Source organism: Podarcis gaigeae, assembly GCF_964106915.1.
Source record: "Podarcis gaigeae genome assembly, chromosome: 7".
Lineage (NCBI taxonomy): Eukaryota > Metazoa > Chordata > Lepidosauria > Squamata > Lacertidae > Podarcis > Podarcis gaigeae.
In genome coordinates this window covers 48095895-48115412 of record NC_139683.1, presented here as the reverse complement: position 1 = coordinate 48115412, position 19518 = coordinate 48095895, and the positions used below count along the sequence as shown (strand labels likewise).

At 41.0% G+C, this 19518-nt stretch overlaps 1 protein-coding gene across 1 annotated transcript in view; it reads right to left on the bottom strand.

The window, feature by feature from the left end:
- Positions 1 to 19518, bottom strand: part of ARHGAP28 (Rho GTPase activating protein 28) — a 60920-nt gene that overhangs the window by 5604 nt on the left and 35798 nt on the right. The window contains exons 3-14 of the mRNA XM_083748331.1: positions 17909 to 18126; positions 16944 to 17031; positions 15585 to 15742; positions 13485 to 13650; positions 9395 to 9486; positions 8603 to 8680; positions 6888 to 7050; positions 5706 to 5788; positions 3971 to 4168; positions 2255 to 2398; positions 1108 to 1232; positions 599 to 657 (exon numbers count right to left, since the gene is read on the bottom strand). Of these exons, the coding sequence (XP_083604457.1) occupies positions 599 to 657; positions 1108 to 1232; positions 2255 to 2398; positions 3971 to 4168; positions 5706 to 5788; positions 6888 to 7050; positions 8603 to 8680; positions 9395 to 9486; positions 13485 to 13650; positions 15585 to 15742; positions 16944 to 17031; positions 17909 to 18126 (1572 nt within the window). The remainder of the gene's footprint in view (positions 1 to 598; positions 658 to 1107; positions 1233 to 2254; positions 2399 to 3970; positions 4169 to 5705; positions 5789 to 6887; positions 7051 to 8602; positions 8681 to 9394; positions 9487 to 13484; positions 13651 to 15584; positions 15743 to 16943; positions 17032 to 17908; positions 18127 to 19518) is intronic.

Genomic DNA, 19518 nt, shown 5'->3' with positions numbered 1-19518 from the left:
TGGCGGGGGGGATCTGCTGCAGTTGTGAGCAGAGGATCCATGGTTCCCCTTCCTTCCCTCCTCCGTGGTTACAAAGCATGGATCCACATGGATCCTCAGAATTTTTGCATTGGGCTACTCCAAACTCACTGTCAGATCACATGTCTGTGGCCACATCATGAACCACAAAAATCATATATCCACTGTTTCGTTTAGAATATTTTTTTCTTGTTTTCCTCCTCTAAAAACTATGTGCGTGTTATAGAGCGAAAAATACGCTAAATTTGACTTTAATAATTATTGAAATAATTAGGTTTTTTTATGCCCATTTTTGTCCCTACTCAGGTTGGGACCTTGGGCAGTTGCTTTTATTACCCACTCTAGCTAGGGTACTGGCAGGAGTACTTTCATGGTAAGCTATACACGAGGCAGCAGAATGAGACTTTTAATGCTACCCCATGATTCCATTATTTCAGTAGTATGTGGCTCATGGGTCAATTTCGCCTGGCAAAGCTAGATGACTCTGCCTTGCTTGCTGCTCATCACAGTTGACTTTAGGTACATATCTAAAAACCAATCTAGAAGACAAGGTTGTTATTGTTTCGATTTAAGCACTAACCTATATTTCCTCCGATTTCATGTAAACTTTGAATCTGCATCTTCTCTGATGATCCGTGGCTACAAAAGAAAACAAACAAAACATTAACAATCATATCCTCAGGCTGCTGGTAGTGGTAAAGTTTAATCTGACGGGATTTTAGCCACCTACGGAGTGCCCTGATGGGCTTGCATCACCTGCCTCCCATAATGGTCTCAGCTGTCGTCATTTGGTGCCCAAAGCCAACAAATTATTGGAAGTTGTTTGATGACTGGTGAAAACAAATTGGGCTGTAAACTGTGTGCCTGCAAAGCAATCACCTGGTCGTTTTACATTAGCCTGACTCTTGTCAGCTCTTGCTTGTGTGAAACTTGCATGTTTACATTCAGAAGAATGTAAAGAATGAATGGAAGCTTCTCTCGAGCCTCACACAGTTAGATAAAACTGAAGTTGGAATAATGAAAAGAATAGTATGGTTCTCCTCCCAAATCTTCCCATGAGCTGTTGCTCATCTTCTTGCTTTTACTCACCTGTTTTCACAGTAAAACCGTGCCAGAATATCTTTGGCTTTTGTTTGATTGTTCAGCTGGATTGCCATAGAGACTTTTGAATGCAATGGAGCATGAACTCTTATCACCCCTTCTGGTATATCAGACTGTAGAAACAGAGGAGAAAAACAACTTGCTAAAGTCAACAAATTGATTGGGCAAAGAATCCTTTTCAAAGGCAGTACCATCCATTCATCTAATATAAAATGGGATAGCTGCTAGTCTTCATTTTCTGAAAAGCCCTGGGACCAATGAAAAAGACTCTAAAAGGAAGCTGGGGGTGGGGGGCCGGAGATAGGTTGCTCTCCCCCTCCCACCTTTTGCCCTATGGAGCCCAAGCCCAAGCAGAACTTTGATTTGGAGTGTCAGCCACTACCCACCCAGTAGAACTGCACTGCCTGGAAATAAATTAAGGCATGTCTGGGTCATTTGAGTAGACTGTTGGTGGCTCTTAATTACTTAACTCATTCATATTTTAACACTTTATACTCTGCATTTTAGAGAACACCCCCCCCCAAGCAGATAGCAACAGAAAACAATTCAGCTAATATAAGTTAAAAAACAAAATTCAAAAAAAACCTTAAAAGCAATTTTAAAAAATACAGAAGCTAAATAAAACAATGCTTAAGAAGGGCAAAACCACACAGAAAGCGCTGCAAGGAAAGCGCTGAAGGAAGGCACCGAGGCATGTCCTAGGCTCCAGCTGATGTCTCAGACTCCACTTGGAGTTACACACTCCGCTAACCTAAAAATAGTACTTCAGGTTAAGAACTTTGCTTCAGAATAAGAACAGAAATCGTGCTCCGGCGGCGCGGCGACAGCAGAAGGTCTCATTAGCTAAAGTGGTGCTTCAGGTTAAGAACAGTTTCAGGTTAAGTACGGACCTCCGGAACGCATTAAGTACTTAACCCAAGGTACCACTGTACATCTGTCCTTCAGTGGTTGAAAAGCCTTGCCACTGGCACAATTCATTGTGCTGGCTTCATCCTATAAAGCCCTAGAACACCCTTCCCTGTATCACATTCTTTTAATGCCATTGTTACAACTGCCTCTGGCATAGTTTTTATTTAAAAGAAATAAATGCAACTAACTAACTAACCACCACGAACAGTAGAAATATTAATACCACCTCTGTTCTTTCAGGCCTCTCCCGTTCCATAGTTTTTCTTCTCAATAGCCTTCGCACACCCTTGTCAAACATCAGCTGTCTCTTTGTATTGTTTATGGCAGCTTCGTTCATCTTTCTCACCTGAGATATCAGAAATGTTGGAACCTAAAAAGAAGGGAGAAAATAAAACTGAGTCTGCATTACAAATTACTTCCTAAAAGCCTTTCCACCCTCCTGGAACATAATCCTACTGTAGAATATCCCAATGTACAATCTTGAAAACAGAGGTCTCATTTCAACTTCCTGAAAAGAAGCATGCAGAATCTTAAGTGGCATTTTCTGCACTATCTCATCAATCATAGCTTTCATCCCTGAAATTGAAGTAACAGTTCTGGCTGTAAATCTACTTATTCAGCTTCTTAATTCTCTACAGAGAAAGGTGGTGAGTTCCTGCAATATCCCCTTTTAAGCCTTTTTCCTGCTGCAAAGTTCTTGAACGTACCAATAGTTTGACATGCTAACAGTGCACTTATTACAAAGCTTCAAAAGTCCCATTTGTAACAAGGTGGATCAAGCCCAGCCTTCATGACAAATCAAAGAGATTATAGATGAAAAATGCTTGTCACTACTGGGTAGATATCATTCTTCCAGCTTCTCAGACTTCCTGCCTTAGGTATCCCAAATCCTTGCTAAATACTAAGAGAAAGAAGCTTTAACAAATATATCTTTCATGTGTGCCTCTACTACAGCTGTTCCCCTGATTTATTACTTTAAAAGAAATAGTTTGCCTATAAATGCTCTGTGTGCTTTAGATTTTGCACTTCGGTCTCTATTTCTGTGAAATTACTAAACATATCAGCATGAGACTTCTATGAAACTGAAATTAGCATTTGTAAAAATAGAGACGGTGCATTTGCAAGGGTCTCCAAGACTGCAAAACAGAGATTAAGCTGGCATGAAGCCTGGTTTTTTTTCCCTACTGGAAAATGGTACTTGGTATATGCTCAGAGGTGCTTTCTCTTGCCAGCTAGACTGAATGTTCAGAAACAAGTGTGAGAGGTATCATTGATGATCCTCAAAAGTGGATCTTCTTGGTCAAGAAACATGGTCATTTAAATCAAACCTGGAGAAGTAATGTTCATCTGGTATGCAGAGACCAGAATGCAGAAAAGCCAGTATATTGCTGTCCAACAACAACAGGAGTAATCTGGAAAGCCTGCAAGCGGGAAAGCTATACCTGTATGGAAATTCATTCATATCTTAATTCACAAAAAGAACTATTTTAAATTAAGCCCTAGCTGCCATATTTTTCAAGTAACAGAATTTTATCCATTAAAAAAAAATCAGTATAAACATTCTTAACTGCTTGGAATTATCAAGGTAGCATATTCTCTAGCATCCGTTTTATCACCTTTTTGGCAGACCTTCTTCAGAGTTTGCTTGCATAATTGATTAATTAATGTTATTATTTACAGCCCAGACACTGGGCAGTTTCCAGTACATATAAAAACATAATAAAATGTAAGATATGAAAAACTACTCGATACAGGGGTGCCTTCAGAAAAACAAGGAATAAACTCCACAAGCATTCTCCATCAATGCATTTCCATGTTTTGAAAATATGCGTCTGCTGGATTCTGCCCGGCACCCATCAGTTAAAATCACAGGAGCTCTATGAAGAAGATGTGATAAGTCTATTTAACCTTAATAATAAGACAGAATAAAACTTTTGCTTACCATCCACAGGATATCCTGATATTTAATCAAAAGTCTCACGACATGTGCTGTAGTGGCTGCTGCTAGCATCTCTTCTTGGTTTGCACGTTTGCCTTTGTAGATGAAGAGGTTTGGGGCAACAATCATGGATACATTCCATAAAGTCATTTTGTTTTTCCTTTCATTTGCAACCACCTTCTTCAAGAACTGTAAAAGGGCCTAGTAGAGAGAAGGCTACTCAGACTCAATTTACTGGATCACAGAGACCCTTTAGGGTGTTTTCTGACCTGCATAGCTATTAATTTTATTCAGTTTAGCCAAAGTAAATCATAGAATTGGAAGTTGGAACCCAGAACACTGAGATTAAGAGTCTCATGTTCTACTGAGTTACACATAAGCTAAGGGTGCCTTTTCTATGGATTTAATTACGCGTAGTTCAGTACTGAATTGTGGCACTTGCAAAATAAACATCAAAGGATGCCTGAAATTAATCAGCATGCACAATAATTCATGAATAGCAAATCAAGCTGCCATTGATGTTATTTAACAAGTTATTCAATTTGACCTGCATGTACTTCCACTAAACATATTGTGTAAAGGTATGTTTCCAAAACAGTGGACATACTGGTGGGATCTGGGCCACTTTCAGGTGGGCCTGAGTGCTGCCACAGCCTCCCAGTGCCTCCTCTCTTGCCACCACAGCCATGCTATATCCTTTTGATTGGACCAAGGACAGCACCTCCTTGCATGCTGATGAAAGGGTGGCCGGGAGACAAAGAAGTTCCAGGGGAGAGGAGGGAAGGGAGGTCTCTCTCCTTTGAGGAGAAAGAACTAGAGGGGTTGAAGGAATTTAGAAAGTGAAATCAAAGGTTGATATTTATTATTAATAATAATAATAACAAACAGTATTTTGGGTTGTGAGACAAAGTTAAAAACTTGGTGTGAAAAAAGAAGGGGAGGAGAAATTACAGGACAGTTAAGAACACATCGAAAGGTATGCGACAGTGGAAAGGGCAAAAACATATAAAAGGCCTTCACTTAAGAGTCTCTGCATGAACACATTCTTTGTAAACTGGAAAGCAGAGTCACAATACATTCAGAGCAAATATTTGTGCTTAGCGTGAAAAAAACTGATCTTTGGAACTCTTTGCCAAAGGAAAATGCTGTGGCAAATAATTTAGCAATTTCCAATGGTGAATTAGATATGAGTAGACAGCATGAAAACAGAAATCGTGCTCTGGCGGCGCGGTGGCAGCGGGAGGCCCCATTAGCTAAAGTGGTGCTTCAGGTTAAGAACAGTTTCAGGTTAAGAACGGACCTCTGGAACAAATTAAGTACTTAACCCCGAGGTACCACTGTATGTCAGTAACTGTCAGCTGATTATGCCAAACTGTCTTCATCTGCCACCAATCTGTGACTGACACTGCCCTTGCATCACCATTCTGTGACTGGTGGGCTTCAGCCATTTCACGTGAGTGCTGTGTGTGTGTGTGTGTGTGTGTGTGTGTGTGTGTAGAAACTGAGAGTCCTTGCCGCGGAGCATTTTTGTAAGCTTGCGAAAGAAGGAGTTCCATTAATTACAGAAATAATTCTACTAGCCTTCTCTATGCTTTCCCCACAGGAAAGCCTTTTCCCGAGCTGAGGAAAGGAAAATGACAAGTTTGGGGAGTTTTTGCTTCTAGGTTCTACATATAGAATTGGCTCGTTTAAAAATAAACAAATACAGATGGCAAAGCTCATTGAGCAACGTGCCTACCTTGGCTGCGTCCCTGCTGGCATCGGGAAGCAACATGATCAGCAAATGCAAAGCTTGCAGCTGTAATTTGACTTTGGAGATTTCTAAGAATAAAATGATGGGGGGGGGGGGGGAGTCTGTTAAAGAACCATCTGGGGGAAAGCCAACACTTTATATTTATATTTGGGGTTTTTTTAAAAAAAAAAATTACGTCAATACCTAAGATACTGGCTTTGGGCTGGATGCAAAAGCCCATGCAATGTCATCTTCTAGTACAACTGAACTTTACCCCTTCTTCCCTCTGCATCCACACACCCCAAACTGGCGGAGGGGGGTGGGAAAGGGAACTCCCAGAAGCGCACAAGGGGGGAGGACAGGGGAAATCATTTCCCCAGGCAAACAGAAATGCTTGAGCTGACAGAGTGATCTCCTTAGCTCTGCATTTAATCTCTCCCTTTAATCCTACACACAGCAGGTTGTATTAAACGAACTTTTACCCATCGAAATTAACAGCCACAATTAACTCAAGTCCATTAATTTCTGCATGTCTACTCTGAGTAAAAGTTAGTTGATTGCAACCCAGTTACTTGAATGTAAGTTCCCCAAAAACTAAGTGGGATTTACTCAAGAGTAAACATTCTCTCTCTTCTTTACACACGCTATCAGGCTGATAATCCTACATAAATTAAATCAGAAAATGTTCTGGTTTTCAAAGGAGCAAGTCTCTTAGAAGGAAGCCTTGTATTCAGGGACAAATTCCCTTCATACTTTATCCTTTGGGTCGTGAGCAGGACATCTTTCACTGCAGGCTTCCCATCAACTCTTCTTTGATATCTCAGAAAGCCTGCCCTGGAGTTCAAAGCAGTCTTCTGTAGAACATAGCACATATCAGTCTCAAGGTAAAACAATATAATTCACTTTCAAATATTTTTGTGTGTGTCACATTGTTTAATGGTGTTCCGGCCCCAGTTATCATTAGGTCATAGATTTATTGTTCTGTTAGTCTCAATTCACCATATAAACTCTTCTCTGTAAATATATATTGGGATTACCACGTTCTGGCAGATTTAAGTCTTCAAATGGTCTGTTTTAAGGGTCTTATAGTGACTGGAGGATGCAGAGACAATGTATGAAGTTTTCCCTGCTCCCTCTGACTTGCTTTTAAAAACAACAATTCAACAACATTAATTCCTCTCTACTTACTTTCCACTAATGTGATGAAAGCAGGCAGATATTCCACAGTGAAGAGTGGGCTTGGAAGGTCTCGTATAAACATCTTCAGCAGACCTGCTGCATCATTGTTGCGTACCTGATCCCAGTCAAATGTATCTTCATCAAATTTTGCTTCAATTTCTTGGCGAAGGCTCTACAGGAAAAGACAAAAATGGCATTTATAAATTCCTGCTAATAAAGAGAATTCTGCCTTTTTAATTTTGCCATATCCTGTTTGGCAAGAATGTAACATCCTGAATCAAAGGAAACACTAGAATAAAAATAAACAAATCTTTCTCTTATTAAATTTAAGCTTCTGAAAATCATCTTATATGGCTTGAATATGATATAGTACCTATTTAGGTAGCTTTTTAAAAAACAAAGCCGTAATTTTCAGCTGTTAACTGTCAAAATGCAGACTAACATGCTTCTGTTGGTAGGTGGCAGATGTTCCAATTCAGGGGTGGTCAGTACATGGAGGAAATTAGACACAGCCCTCAGGACACACCCTTTATGTGCCAAAACAAGAAATATTAGGCACAAGGGAATTCCAACTTGGGACTCGGGCAACAAATCCCAAATATTTTTATTCCCCACACCACTAAGACAAAATGTGTGCAGTCACAGTGACATAAGCTGGCTGGGTCCTTCCAAAACAAACCAGACAACATTGCTAAAAACAAAAGAAGGACAAGGGCTTTAATTGTGCCTTTTAAGGAGAAAAAATGCAGGGAGGAAACTGATTACAAACAAACCAAAACATAAAAATTTATGTTGCTGGCATGGGCTGAGATGCATCTGGAAAGTTATGTAGCCTAGAATGGAATTCTGACGACTCTCATGTAACCACTTCAAAACCATGTATGTATAAATTAAAAAAACTAGTCATGTTACCCTGCTAGTAATTGTAAGTTATTTTTTTAAAAAAAACACCACGACCAAAGGACAACTTAAAAACTATTTGCTAATCGTTCTCAAAAGACACAATGTGTAGCAACAGTCTGAGTTTGTGTGGTGGTTGGGAGGGAGCTTGAGGGAAAAAAGAAAATAAAGAGTTTTGGTAGGGCTGTTATGAGCAGGATTAGATTTTACATGCTGGTCTTAAATTCATTGTGGAATATTAAAATTGCTTAAAGAAGAAGTTACAAAAGGGTAGTTACTGCACATCTCATACTGATGTAGGGAAATTAAAGGTCAGGCATGATTATAAAAAATTAGTAAAATATTTCAAGATTTGTGCCTCAAGCAGTTAGAGGCCAAAGGTGCCGAGGAAGTGAATGAGAAGTCATGTGTGGAAACGGGTCCAAGTTCTCCTCCATGTAACAGCCAGGGCAGGATGCATCTGGTCCTTCTTCAAAAATCTGAAATCCCATGACCAGCTGCTCAGGAGCTGAGGCCTTGGTGAGGGGCATCCACCTCACTCGGTTGCCAGCTTGCATTTTCAGTGTCAATAACTGCTCTTCAACAATGAAACCTTGTCTCCTAAGTATTTTGTCTTCATTCTTTTCCCCATCTTGGTCACAAACTGTCCACTTTTGCTGAATCTTGACCTATCAATTTCAGTGGGCTTGAGTTTAAGCAAGCACTAGTAATAAAAAATAGATTTATGCAGCTTTACACGAGCAAATGCTTTTATACAGCTTGCCCACTTTCTGTCTTCGAAAGCTTCATTGGTCTTTTAAAATAGGTGAGAAAAACCTACGTACTTTAACTCTTGAAGCAGATCCAGGCACTCGAAGAATTCCTTCTGTTTCCAGACCCGTCTCTTCAAGCTTGAGCAACAGCTAAAGCACCACAGACAAAAGATACTGTTTGTTGGTGCAGAAATGAAACATTCACAATTTGTTGAACACTCAAGTCTCTGAAAACATGAAATGGTAAGGCTGCAAAGCTAGCATAAGAGTTAGTAATTTTTCTGTCATTGGCTAGATAGCTTCCACTATTTTTAGTAGTTAGATACTCCAGTCACTGTACAGCTTTTTATACAAGAAGATCCTAGTTTTTAAGTGAAATTAAAGAACAAAGTATCTCATGGCATCTTGAGGACCCAAAATGTAATAAATGTCAACAAATGCCATAAAACCCTAAACCAGGGGTCACCAACCTAAGGCCCATGGGCTGGAAGAGGCCCACGGAGATCGTTTGACCGGCCCATGAGCTGCCCCCGATCTGAGGTGCCTGCTCGCATGCTGCACTAGAGTGGCGCAGTATGGCGTAGGGACTCGCTTCCGCGGTGCTGGAAATCCAAAGGGCATGAGAGGTAGATCTTGAGATATGGGCAGTTTGGTACAAGTAAAAGTAATCCTCACTTCACCTGGTCCCATTTTTTTTGGGCTTTAAAGGTCATCACCAGCACATTGAATTGGATTAATTATATGAGAAGTCACCCCAGTTATTTTTCCCAAACCTCACAATAAAGATTCAAGCTCAAATGCATCTAAAGTGAAAGATACATTTACACAAAGAGGGAGGAACTGAAGTCAGTTTGCTCCACTCACTTTCTGAAAGATGAGAGGAACTTTTATTCCAGGAATCTTCTTCTGATCATTTTCTAGCAGGACTGCTAGTGGAACACCAAAAAGGCCATTTTCTTTAGAAAGAGAATTTAAAATGAGTGATTAATAACATGTTGCTGATAAATGGCATAAATTACTTGTATATCAGTTAAAGGAACAACCAAAGAAAAGAAAAAAATCTCCACAATAAATAGGGGGAAATCATACAGTAAAGTCCTGTGAAGCGCTATCAATTTACGTTCTATAAGTCAACAAACCTAAGAGTTACTTCATCCAGCCCACATTCTACCAGCTTCTCTGCTCTAATATCATTGGGGACTTTGTCAAAAGCCTTATTGAATTCAAGCTACACTACATCCACAGCATTCCCTAGATCCATCAAGCTTGTAATTTGTATCAAAAAAGAAATGAAATTTGTTTGCCCATGCTGGGTCTTAGAAATCACAGCATCTTTTTCTAACTGCTCACAGACTGACTTTGTGATGATCTTTCCTGGTATCAACGCCAAGCTCACCAGTCTGGAGTTACCTGGATCCTGTTATTTTCCTTTTTTGAAGATGGGGACATCTTTTGCCCACCTCTAGACTGCAGGGACCTGTTCTCCAAGAATTCACAAAGATTATGGACAGAGGCTCTGAGATTACACCCATAAGTTTCTTTAGCACCCTTGGATGCACCTCACCAGGTCCTGGAGATTTGAATTCATTTAATGTAGCTAGGTGTTCCCTTTCCACCTCTTTTTGTATCTTCAGCTGTAGCTCCCTCCTTGTGTCATTTATTCTGTTATCGCCAGGTTGTGCGCTGCTTTTGTTTTAGGTGAAGACAGAGGCAAAGTAGATGTTGAGCAGTTCCACCTTCTTTCTGTCAGCCAATAGCATTTCTCCTTCTCCACGCAGAGGACCTACTACTAGTTTATTCTTCCTCTTGCTTCAAACATAGCTAAAGAAACCTTTATTATTATTTTTTCTAACCTCTCTTATAAGCCTGAGCTGATTCTGAGCTTGGGCCCCCCTGACTTTCTCCCTGCAACTGTTGGCTACTTGTGTACACTATTTCTTCAGGATTTCCCCTTTCTTCAGTTTCTTATACATACCCTTCTCACCCCATCTGTAAGCTGCATCTGCTTTACATGCCCTGACTTTTCTTTCTTGTTGGAATTGTCTGCAGTTGTACCTCTAATATTTCACATTTAAGAAACTCCCATCCACCTTGGACTCCCTTTTCATTGAGTATTTCTGACCATGGGATCTCACCCAGTAGTTCGTTCAGCTTTCAGAAATCAGCCTTCTTAAAGTCCAGAGAGTATGTCCAACTACACTCAGCTTTCCCTTGCCTATGCATAATAAAACCCAAGAGGACATTATCACTTCCACCCAAGGTTCCCAATACTCCCACTTCCTCGATCAGTTCCTCCCTGTTGGTGAGGACCAGGTCCAAGATAGATGATTCCCTTGTTGCTTCTTCCACCTTCTGGGAAATAAAATGGTCAGCAGAGCAATGGAGGAATTTGTTGGACCTTACATTCTTGGCAGGCTTTGAGTTCCAACAGATATCGGGGTAGTTGAAGTCTCTCATGACTACTATATTTCTCCTTTTTGAATGTTTGGTAATCTGCTGTAGGAAGGCATAATCCAAGTCTTTAGTCTCTAGTCTTAGCGGTCTATAGCAGACATTGACAGTAAGACCACTGTTGTTTCCCTCTCCTAAAATTGTGATTTATATACAGTGGTGCCTCGCAAGACGAAATTAATTCGTTCCGCAAGTCTTTTCGTCTTGCGAGTTTTTCGTCTTGCGAAGCACGGTTTCCCATAGGAATGCATTGAAAATCAATCAATGCGTTCCTATGGAAACCGCCTTCAGACCAGGTTTGGGGACAGTCTGTCCCCCGACCTCTTCTGAAGGCCGACGGGGGGGGGCGAAAGTCTTTGCTTCCCCCCCTTCCCGGGACAGCGGAGACTTCTCCGCTGTCCTGGGGCGATTTTAAAATGCTGGCGGGCGACAGCGAAGCCTTCGCTGCCGCCCGCCAGCATTTTAAAAACCCCGGGACAGCGGAGGACTTCTCCGCTGTCCGGGACGATCTTAAAATGCTGGCGGGCGGCAGCGCTGCCGCCCGCCAGCATTTTAAAATCCCCCGGGAAGGCAGGCAGGGGGGACAAAGACTTTTGCCCCCCACCCGCCTTCAGAAGAGGTCCAGAGGGCTCTCCAAGCTGTGGATAGCAGCCTGCTGCCCCGCGGGAGGGGCAGACATTCGCAGCTTGGGGAGCCCTGCAGGACTTCCCCGCAGGGCTCTCCAAGCTGCGGATAGCAGCCTGCTGCCCCGCGCAAGGGGCGCTCTTAAGCAGAGCGCCCCTCGCGCGGCGCAGACATTCGCAGCTTGGGGAACCCTGCAGGACTTCCCCGCAGGGCTCTCCAAGCGGCGAATGTCGGCCCCGCGCGAGGGGCGCTCTGCTTAAGAGCGCCCCTCGCGCGGGGCAGCAGGCTGCGCACCTTCCCCTCTGTTCCCGGACCTGTCCTGAAGGCTTGCAGTGGGAGGAGGGCTTTCCTCCCCACCGCCAACATTCAGAATGCTGTTCTGAATGTTGGCGGTGGGGAGGAAAAACCCTCCTCCCACCGCAAGCCCCGGGAACAGAGGAGAAGCGCTGCGCACCTTCCCCTCTGTTCCCAGACCTGTCCTGAAGGCTTGCAGTGGGAGGAGGGCTTTCCTCCCCACCGCCAACATTCAGAATGCTGTTCTGAATGTTGGCGGTGGGGAGGAAAAACCCTCCTCCCACCGCAAGCCCCGGGAACAGAGGAGAAGCCCTTCGCGCCTTCCCCTCTGTTCCCGGACCTCCCACCGCAAGCCTTAGGACAGGTCCGGGAACAGAGGAGAAGGCGCGCTGTGCTTCCCCACTGTCCCCGGAGATTTCCCTATGGGCTTTCGTCTTGCGAAGCAAGCCCATAGGGAAATTCGTCTTGCGAAGCCGCTAAAAAATCGGAAAACCCTTTCGTCTTGCGGGTTTTTCGTTTAGCGAGGCATTCGTCTTGCGGGGCACCACTGTACTCTAAATCTCATGCTCCAGGTCATGGATCTCTTCACATGTGTATGTATCATTTACATATAATACTCCACCTCCTCCTTTCCTGTTTGGTCTTTTGTTTTATAAACCCTGAGTCAATAAATACATCAATTAGCATTTATATAATGTTAGTGACCATCAGAAACATTTAGGTAACAGATTTATATAATACCTTGTTGCTACTACTACTATTAATTATCCCTCCTTCACCTTAAGGTCCCAGGGCAGGTTATGTTAAAAAAAACACCTGTACAACACAATATTTAAAATCAAGTAGGTTCTAAAAATATACACTTAAAAGTGCCAAAACAAGGGATAGTAAATATAAATGTATATATAGGCACCAAGAAGAAAAGAATGGATCCATGAGATATATCTTTCCTCTAATTATCAGTTTTGCATTGGCAAAATTCTTGAAATTTGTGGATGGTAACGTACTTTTAAATTACATTCCTATTGTATAGGGATTAACAGCAGGACAAGAATAGATCTTATGTCTGCTATGGTCTAATAGTCGCTAAGAGACTTGTACTTAAAACCTGGAAGAATACTTGCCATCTATTATGCAATGGTTTGATGCCCTTAACACACTTCTGAGTATAAACCCAACTTCACTTGGATACATATTTATTGATCAAAATGTGTAACCTAAGATGGATGTATTGGTTTTTAAATGCATTGTTAATGTGAGATGGTGTGTGTGTGTCCTTATGGTTATTTTCCCCCCTTTTTCCTTTCAGGTTTTACTTCCTTTTTCTTTAATGAATTTGCAATTTAAAAAAGCAATAAAAATGTAGACTCGCCTCTGACATTGTATTTTAGTTTATATAGAGATAATAGCTTGCAATTTTTCTTACTGCATATTTGTATTGTGTAATTTAATAAAAAAATAAAAATGTAAAATAAAAAGACATATATATTTTTTAAAAAAAGCCTTACTGAGTAATAAAATTCTCAGAAGCCTTTGCTTTTATTTTTTATTTATTAGCCACGGTTTTGTCAACACATGCAGTTACCTCGTCCTTTGACTCTTTCTGTTCGGTTCCTCTTCAGCTCAATTCCTAAAGCATCATAGAAGGCTGTTAGCTCAATCAGAGAGAGGTAGCGAATTTTCTTCATGTCATCAAGAGACAAATCTCCAACTTCCGTCAGTCCAAAACGGCTTTTCCTAATCGTAAAGTTCTATAATATATGTTAAAGAATTGCTTTAATTAAAAGTTTTTGGGGAAAAAATATTAATCTTTTTTTTCTGTGAGAGAGCAAAATTTCATCTTAAAATAGGTTTGCTACTATTGAAATCTTAAGTTATGACTTAAGAATGCAATTATGCCATTAAAGCTGTAATCCTAGGAAACATGTTTTGGTGTAAACCCCATTAAACATAATGGGTTTTCCTTCCAAATATTGAGCTAAATATCTCCCACTTTATAAAGAAAACATGCATTCACATACAGCATCAGGGGGAAATACTGTTATAGTTTTACCATGCTAGCTTGGGGCTTCCAAGTGTTTTGGCATGAATAGATTGCCAGGAATTGTAGTAAAAAAAACTTCTGGAGGGTACCAGGTTGGCAGAGGGTGACAGAATGGATTCTACATTAACTTTATAAGCAAGGGCAGAAACACATCCCATAGTATTGCATAGTGTTCAAGCAGAGAACTTACGGAAAGCTCCATACTTCTTTGGACCCTACATTCATATGCATAGTTTGTGGTTTTAGAAATCATCTGATATTTTACCTCCACAGATTGATAAGCGGACATCCAACCAGTTACAAAAGTCTACAGATAATTGGCTACCTGTGTGGAAGGGCAGTTTCTGCCTTTCCCCATCTTATGAGAACCTCTGAAGTAATTTGGTATGAATACAAATACAAGTTTACGCATCCCCAGGGAAAGCTGAGGGGTGGAAGTCTAATGGCTTTGGTACAGGACTAAGATACAAGAATGTCTGAACACAGGCCATCTTGCCTGCATTATTCAATTACAATAAATTACTTTAATGTTAAAGGGCAAAGAAACCCGCTGAGAACTGAATTCATGCATTATTTACATAAATGAAACTCTGTTTAGAAACTATTAGGAGACAGCTATAGTGGTCCAGCAACACAGCTTGGCAGGGCAATGAATTATGGCATTCATCCTTTTAAAATTTTGTTTAACAGTAAGGGGGAAAAAGCTATTTGTTCATGTTTTTTATATTATGGGATTTCCCTCACAATTTTGCCACTTATTATTTTGTCATTAAATGTGTATTATATACTTGACCTTCCTTTGTAATGTCTCATTTTGAAATATTTTAAGATAATAGTTTCCTGTCAATTATGTTGCTTTGAATGTATTTTTTTTCAATATTTGATTTTCTTCTGTAATGTTTTATTTGATGTTTTCATGTAGGTTGTAAACCGCATTGAGTTCCCCCCCACCCTTCATAATATAAAGTGGTAGAGAAATGGAATGGAATGAATGAATTCTTGAGGCAGCATCCATTCTTCAGGGCATACTTTGATTTTGATCCAGCTTTACTGATGTTAAAATTGATCCACGAACAATGCTTTGACTTTATTGGGCATTTCTTTTTAACAAAAAGAAAAGGAGGTGATGAAGTGGACTCAGGAAGAAGTAAATGAACAGATTATCTCTTGACTTTTGTAATTTGCTCCTGCGGAATACTTCTGTCAGGGGCAATGCTTCTTTTGTACCAACATGAAAATATTGTGAGTCGTCCAAAACAAGGCAAGTCCCAGGGTGGGCAATTTTGGTAGCTTCATCTATGCAACTTGTTACTCACCTAGTAACCACCCCCAGTATTCCAGCAGCTACCCAACAAACATCATCATCATCATCATTATCATCATCATCATCGTTGTTGTTGTTGTTTATAGTTGTAAGTCACTTTATACAAAATAAGAAGTCTCAAAGCAACTTAACAAGATAAATACCACAGATAAAACTGTCACAACCATAACATTTAAAACAAGGTCTGCTCCTTCCCACAACCCCAACAAAAAGACACACAAGATACTGTAATCTTTTTTTATGATAGCCATTGTAGTAGAAAGCAGAAACCAACTAAAGGATTAAATAATGTCGAAATAGGAAGAGCTTCAACTTACAGGCAAGGAAGATTCATCCTTTCTTAATCTTTGGTTTTTGTGCCATTCTCTGTGCTTTGGAATAACCACAATTGATTCGGAGAAGGAGACCTCAAAAGATAGTTCTTCTTTCACCAACTGACTGTCTTTCTCGAATTCACATTCTAGGCAGCTACCAGCTAAAATTAAGAGATATTTTTAGTGAATACTGTGTTCTCTGTGGAGGAATAACAGAAAGAAAACTGCTGGCCACTGAGAAAGCAGCAATCATTCCAGTCAGAAGATCTTTAAACTGGGGTGGGAAACAATTAGCTCTCCATTGTTGCTGGACTCCAACTCCAATCAGTCCCAGCCAGCATAGCCATTGGTTAGAGAAGAGGATGTTGCAGTCCAGCAACATCCGGGAGAGCCACAGCTTCCTCACTCTTGTTTTAAACCATCAGTGTTTGCCTACAGTGAAGGCTAACTATAGATGGCGGCCATTTGCAGATTCACATAAGCCTTGCATATATTTGTAACTGAAATCTCCTTTCCATTCTTTACTGAGTTTCTGATACAGACACAGCATCTGACAGTGAAGAAATGGTGAGGCACTTAATGGCTTATTGCTATGGCATTAACGATGAAAGCAACACCTGGGTAAGGGTATTCCAAGGAATGCAATTCTGTGCATCCCCCTTGTGAACATTCTGCACATCAGCACCATTAGGTATAACCTAGATAATTCTTTGTGCATTACCGAAAGAGTACCCAGAAGAATGCTGCTCCTGCTATTGCTACCACAGAGTGATGGAGCAAGATAACTCCATTTCTTGGCTTAGTGTTAACAGCATTAGCAGTGCAGCATCCAGGCACGTGAAATGGCTTTGCTAGAGCAGCGGTAGCCAAAGTAGATTTCTCCGGATGTTGTTGAACTACAATTTCAACCAGCCACAGCCATATGCAATGGAAATTATAGGGCAGAACATATGAAGGGCATCACACTGGCTACCCCTGACCTAGAGAGGAAGAGATGAGGAAAAGGAGTGGAGAAAAGACAGAAGCTGTGCTGTTATCAGAAAGCTGTGTGCGCTTTTCTCCCCAACACTGAAATAATGGAACTTAAAAGTGCTTGATTTTAGCCAGATTGTGCCCTTTGTCATTTACGAACACAACCTATATTAACTGGGATTAGGCCATAATCACTTTGCCAATGGCAGTACCTAATAAAAGCACAAATATTTTGCTCATTTAGTACACTGGCAGTGGGTTTCAAACCAGAAGTCCCAGTGAGTTTGGTAGGGCTTGCTCAGAGATAATTATGAAGAGATAATAGCCTATAAAATAAGGCAATGTTACCATGGACCAAGAATCCCCGTGTTTTGCTTAGTGTGTACTTACAGTTAACCTTTTCCCAACCTGCTTTCTGTGCAGGAAGTTGGATGCCATTGGTTGCAACAGGTGACACTGGTATGGCCTCAAATGTGGGCTGAGGACAAGAAAGCATAATAATTATTAATACAAAGATGCAATATGAAGTTTGTGCAAGTTTTATTTTTGTTCTATGATTTACTTTTTATGGGATGCATTATTATAGATATCCGCACCTAATGGGCACCCGGGTGGTGGCGGCAGCTGATTATTATTATTTTTTATGAGACGCACTTCCTTCACCAGTGAAAGTGTGTAGGGAGTGCTCAAGTACACTCTCTGTGTGTGACTGAAATGAATGCACTTGGGCAGAGAGAATGGGGCCTGTGTGTAAGTGTGGTCTGGATGAAGCAGAGATGCATGTGGGCAGAGGAAGGAAGATATATATGTGTGTGAGTGTGAAAGAAAGGAGAGAGAAGGCAGTGGGAAGGAGGTATATGTGGTCTGTTATGAAAGGAACAGATGTCTGTGGTGTGCATGTGAGAGAGATGCATGAGTGTCTGGGGTCTGGGGTGCACTAAGCACCAAAAAAAAGGGGGGGGGGGAATTGGCAGAATTACAGATACAGTACATCAGTTCCTCAGATGAATCCATATCACAAGGGCAGGTGAAAAGAAGTTGGCCTCTGCTGTACATTCAGGATTATCAGAATATTTTTGTTTCTGCTACTAATTACCATCTTTATATAGTCTTCTAATGTATGGGCTCTTAAACAGGGACAGGTTATACAAAGCTAAGCAAACTGATGCAGCACTTTTTCCTGGAAAAATGCACATTTGCTTAACTTGCAGGTTGGAAAATTCAAGGTGTGTTTTCAGTGCATTTCTTCAACATTTAGATGCACACTAGTATGCCCAAAGGCCCTTTAAACCGAACCCTTATCCTTAATCAAGGAAAGTTACAACAATTTCCAAAGTAATAAACATACTACTTACAGGAGTGTCATGAATACCAAAAATATCACGCACATCTCTGACTGCATGTTTATTCTTCTTTCTCATGGTTTGAGTATAGGTGTTATATCTCCTTTGCACTGCTGCTGCTTGAGTGCGGGTCAGCGTGGACAGCAGTGCTTCTCCATCTTCCTCTTCAGAGCCTGATATTAATGTAGACAGACCGACATCTTGCAACCATTCAGCTTCCAGCTCCCCTTCTGTGGAAGAGTAGGCATGTGTTAATATGGCAATAAGGAGTGGGAAAGAGAAGCAGCAGCAGCAGCACAAAATTCCTTAATAAGTTCTGCTCTTTGGAACATCTGTCCTCAAATCTGCATGAGGCAGTTGATCCTCAAATGGAGAGCTGGGCCCCAACGGGCAATGGAAGCCTTGAGAGAGTAGGTAAACAGAGTGTTAAGATCATTTTCAGTGGGGTGGAGGATATATGGGGAAAGAGGGTGATGGACATTCCATTGTGCACATGAAACTCTTTCCACATACACAATGATTTAGCTGAGCAGAACCCACAGTTTTATGGGGGGAAAGTAAAGAAGCGACAGACATTAAAAAAGGAAATTAGAAAATCATATCCCAGCCAGTTCTTAAGCCTCTCAGAAAATGTTGGACTAGTCTTGCAGACACAGACATAGAAAATTAAATTGCCATCTGCTCCAAGAAAGTGAAGTTTTCCCTCTCCCAGCCTGAAAGAATCCTTCCTCGTAATCTTTATCAACACAATCTCAGTATAGCAGCATGACCAACTCATTGATTCGGCCCCTGAGGCCAATGAAACTGTATGCGTCTTCTGAAGCTGTTTGGAAGACCACAAACAGGACTAATAACTCATTCTCCTTTCTCCAAGATGATATTTAACCTCCAGGTCGCCTCAATGGCACTTTCACATACTTTTTTTTAAAAAAATACAATATATAAAGGATCTCTGTTTGGGATACATTTAGAGAGCCTGGGGATAATCTTGGCAATGTTAAGCACTTTAAAACCTGCAACGCCAAGCAGACTTGCTAGGAAGTAAGCCTACTGACCTATGTGGGAGTACTCAGAAATGAACACATTTTGGGTCATTCTGCCTGCTTCGCTGATTTCAGTGGGAGAGTTAAAAAGTTGCTTAGCTCCAGGGAATTTACTCCACTTGAAATCAGAGGGACTGAAAAGATGACCTTAATGCTGGCTGGACAGTCGCCAAGATTTTAAAGATGTAACTGTTTAAAAACACGAGTGAGCCAATTAAGGTGCAGCCTTTGATGAATTATAGGGCAACTTTATAAAATTACACAACTTGTATGACTATAGAGAAGATATTTAAAACTTTTAAGTTTTCTTTTTTAAAAAGAACACATTTTCAAAAAACTGTTAACTCGTTACCCTACAAAAACCTGAGTTTGTATGAGGTCTTATTCACACCATGTTTAATTAATTTATTACCTAACCAGTCTACCTGCTATAGAGAGAAAATGTGAGATTAGTTTAAAATGTTCCAGATGTCAAAGGACTGTTTAGCAGATCAAGATTTTTTTTTGAGGGGGGGAAAGGATATATCTATGTGGTTGCAATGGTGCAGGATGGGACTGAGCTACCTGGTGTTTGCCTCC